Source organism: Nanorana parkeri, unplaced genomic scaffold, assembly GCF_000935625.1.
Source record: "Nanorana parkeri isolate BGI_ZX_2015 unplaced genomic scaffold, ASM93562v1 scaffold874, whole genome shotgun sequence".
Taxonomy (NCBI): domain Eukaryota; kingdom Metazoa; phylum Chordata; class Amphibia; order Anura; family Dicroglossidae; genus Nanorana; species Nanorana parkeri.
This window is the reverse complement of record NW_017307142.1, coordinates 268,449-272,747: the sequence shown is the minus strand read 5'-3', so window position 1 is coordinate 272,747 and position 4,299 is coordinate 268,449. Positions and strand designations below refer to the sequence as shown.

Genomic DNA, 4,299 nt, shown 5'->3' with positions numbered 1-4,299 from the left:
CTTCAACCCTGAGGCCACATTGTGACAAAGTATCACCGTCATCTGCTGTAAATGAATGAACTGTTCTATATGCATAGGGATGAAACTGATGCACATTTTTCCTATGCAGCTTGGGGACATGGACCATAGCAGCAAAATACGAAGACACTCCGCTCCAGAACTATACTGCACATTTTGATGTGAAGGAATACGGTAAGTCAGGGCTTGGTAAAATGTCAGGAGCTAGGTAGTAAATGGGCCTTACAAAATCCTAGCTGGCGCCTAACTTTCAAGGTTTTCTCTAGTTGTTGACAATGGAGCCGGCTCCTGGAAAAAAGTCCTGCTGGCTCCTGTATAGGACAGGCTGACTCCTGAATTCCATAGTAATGTATCCACCCCTGTGGTAAGCAGTTATTACCAATAGAAAAAGAAAATGTTATTTTTGCAGTGTAGGGTCACCTTTAAAACACATAAGAATACAGCAATCCACGAGGAGGCAGAGCTCCGAAAGTACATTGGATAAGATGTGGTATGTTGCTACATTTTACTGTTTACAACTTTCACCCAGTATTCATACATTTGTTTCAATTAAATACAATTTAGCTTGTGAGAAAAAAAAAAAAGTATCATCAGACCCCTAGGTGGCCAAAAGTGAATATAACGTTTTATATTAATATTATTATTAATATTATTGTTATTGTTGTTATTATTATTATTATTATTTAAACCTTTATTAAACTTTCAGTTAAAATCAGCGAAATATTCCGGTGTATCAAAACAAAAGGTGTACACAGTCTTACAATTCCTTTTCATTAAAAAATCAACCACATTCTGCAGAGAAGCGCCATGGTTTCATGTGTGGAAGCAGTGGTATCTCAGTCAGACCTATAGATTAGTACAGCTCATGCCCCCTATTGAGTTTAAAGCTATAGGTCTGAGTCTGACTCAGCAGCGGGTGGGTAGGGCCTCTACCCAGTGGCTGCTGCTTCCACGCAGAGAGCTAGAGTCCCACTCCGCAGCATGCTGGCAGGGAACAGACTTTTCTACAACTCAGGCTGTGGCTGATTTCTAAACCCCCCAAAAACCCAAAAGATTTTTTAAACACCTTTTTGTTTTGATGCACCTAAAATGTATTTAACTAAGTTGGGATGTAAGTGTGTTATTCTGCATTGTCAGGCAAAAAGAAATGGTGTAGCTTCCTATTCCGTAATACCATCTTTCTCTATCTTTAGTCTTGCCAACATTTGAGATCCAACTGATTCCAGACCAAAAATTCTTTTACATTGATGATAATGAATTTATTGTAGACATCAGAGCAAAGTGAGTACATCATAAATGTGTTATACCAAAAAAATGCCGATTGTTTTAGTGATTAGTTATCACTGCACTGAAAGTGAGTGTGTTCTAGTGATGGGTGATCTCTGTATGAGAGGTGTGTGTGTTCTAGTGATGGTTGATCTCTGTATGAGAGGTGTGTGTGTTCTAGTGATGGGAGATCTCTGTATGAGAGGTATGTGTGTTCTAGTGATGGGTGATCTCTGTATGAGAGGTGTGTGTGTTCTAGTGATGGGTGATCTCTGTATGAGAGTTGTGTGTTCTAGTGATGGTTGATCTCTGTATTAGAGGTGTGTGTGTTCTAGTGATGGGAGATCTCTGTATGAGAGGTGTGTGTTTTCTAGTGATGGGTGATCTCTGTATGAGAGGTATGTGTGTGTGCTAGTGATGGGGGATCTCTGTATGAGAGGTGTGTGTGTGTTCTAGTGATGGGTGATCTCTGTATGAGAGGTGTGTGTGTTCTAGTGATGAGTGATCTCTGTATGAGAGGTGTGTGTTCTAGTGATGGGTGATCTCTGTATGAGAGGTTTGTGTTCTAGTGATGGGTAGTCTCTGTATGAGAGGTGTGTGTTCTTCTAGTGATGGGTGATCTCTGTATGAGAGGTGTGTGTGTATTCTAGTGATGGGTGATCTCTGTATGAGAGGTATGTGTGTTCTAGTGATGGGTGATCTCTGTATGAGAGGTATGTGTGTTCTAGTGATGAGTGATCTCTGTATGAGAGGTATGTGTGTTCTAGTGATGAGTGATCTCTGTATGAGAAGTGTGTGTTCTAGTGATGGGTGATCTGTGTATGAGAGGTGTGTGTTCTAGTGATGGGGGATCTCTGTCTGTTTCATTTATATGTTTACAATGTTATTCTATATCTTCCTTCAGATTCCTCTATGGGAAAAATTTGGACGGTTCAGCATTTGTATTATTCGGAGTGATGAAGGATGGTATAAAGACCAGCTTTCCAAATACCCTTAGGAGAATTGAGGTTAGTATATTTTTCCGGAGTTCAGGTTTTGCTGCCCATGATTCCAAACCGTCCTGATGGCTAGTAGTCTGAACACAATTTGGCCTCTGTTTCATGTGTTGGTTTGGGGTTTGAGTGATTTACAATGGTGTCTTCACATTAAGTGCCTTTTTGAATGCTTTATTGAGAACAGCATAAATGGGAGAGAGGGTATACGGCTTCAGAATCCATAGCAAAAATAGGACAGAAACTCCAAACTCACCAATCCGTTCACACTTCCATAGTGCTGAATCGTTAGGAGAAAAGGCTGCCACTGGGCAATAGAGCAACAGCTTAGTAGGGATTGGCATGAGATCTTCCATAGGAGAGACACCAGACCTGTACCTGAGGTCCATATCAGACCCTGGTACCTCCTATAGGCATAAGGCTTCTCTGGTTCTCCTCCCCAGACAATTCCAGACTCCACCTGGGTTTGCATGTTTTCTCCTCCAGACTTGAGGCCTAGTCAGCTTTGCCATCTTTCCGGGGGTCAGACTGTACTGAGCACATGGCAATTCCCCTTAGTATTTATACACTCCCCCAGCATGCACCACTGGCCATGAAACCCCCATTAATTGGCTGGTAAGCATAGACACTCAAGATGTTCCCCTATTGGCTGTCCCACACTGCAGGAGGGTCACACCCCACTCAGGCAGGTACAGTCAGCAGCAGAACACCTGGAAGTAACCAGATAATAACCAACTACTGACCACTAGACTGATTACAGCTCTAGCAATGCAAAATGTCTAGTAGCCACTCCATTAAAGGTGGTAGGGACTATGTTTATATGTGCCTATATAACATTTCTTCACTCTTTGCATTAACTTTTTTGTTTGCTCTTTTCTCACATTTTTTCTCTTAGATTGAAAGTGGAGAAGCTACGGCTACCTTAGAGAGAAAAGATTTTATAAAGAACTTCCAGAACGTTGATGACATGCTGCAGTTCACTCTGTATATGTCTATCACGGTGGTTACTGACTCAGGTGGGTAAAGGGGCCGTCATTGACTACATGTTAAAGGGACTGTCCACCCTTAAAAGAGAACTATGGGGGTAAGTGTTTTTCTCCAAAGTTCTCTAAAGGGTCACGGGAGGACATATACTAGCGTCCTCCCGTGACCCAAAACTCAGTGTATCGCGAGCTACAGCTTGCGGTATACTGAGACCGCCGCAGCCGGAAGGGATCCCGACATTACTCTCAAGATCCACCCAGCTGCATGAGTGACAGCTGGCTCTGCCTATCTAGAGACAGAGCCAGCTGTACCCGCCTCCCCCCCCGTCCATTCCTCCAGTCAGCGCTGAAGGATCGGAGAGGGGAGGGGGTAATAGCTGCAGGGAGCCGTGAGTGACAGTCACGGCTCTCTGCAGGGAGAAGATCGAGAAGTGAGTGAGCGACGGTATGTGTTTGCTCACTTCCCGATCTATTGAGCTGACGTGACAGTTTAATTGTCACAAGTCGTCTCGCACTATGAGGTTTAGTGATTTTCACTCGCCTCATAGTTCTCCTTTAAGCTGGCAATACACCAGTAGAATTTTGTTTGAAATGATTAGGTTTTCGAAACGTTCATTCCATTTTCTAATGGTTAATAGGGTAAAATTGACATTCTTTTTCCACTGTAGTGAAGAATAAAAATGAAAGGAGGTAGATGGATAATTCTCAAATTAACAAAATTCACAGTGAATGTTGTTTTCTTGTGAGAGACTCCATTTTACATAGTTACATAGTCGGGTTGAAAAAAGTCCATCGAGTTCAACTTACAGAGAGGAGAAAAAAAAACAGAGAAGAAAAACCTAAAACAGAAGGCTATGCCCACAGCTACCCACTGCATATACCTTCTGGGATCCGATATACTGATACACTGTCAGGGATCCGATATACTGATACACTGTCAGGGATCCGATATACTGATACAATGTCAGGGATCCGATATACTGATACACTGTCAGGGGTTCCGATATACTGATACACTGTCAGGGATCCGATATACTGAT

General features: G+C 42.5%; 1 protein-coding gene across 1 annotated transcript in view; it reads left to right on the top strand.

Annotated features, from left to right (window-relative positions):
* C3 (complement C3) overlaps positions 1–4,299 on the top strand; it is an 82,542-nt gene that overhangs the window by 15,497 nt on the left and 62,746 nt on the right. Inside the window, exons 6-9 of the mRNA XM_018565704.1 lie at positions 107–192; positions 1,212–1,299; positions 2,189–2,291; positions 3,172–3,292. Coding sequence (XP_018421206.1) covers positions 107–192; positions 1,212–1,299; positions 2,189–2,291; positions 3,172–3,292 — 398 coding nt within the window. The remainder of the gene's footprint in view (positions 1–106; positions 193–1,211; positions 1,300–2,188; positions 2,292–3,171; positions 3,293–4,299) is intronic.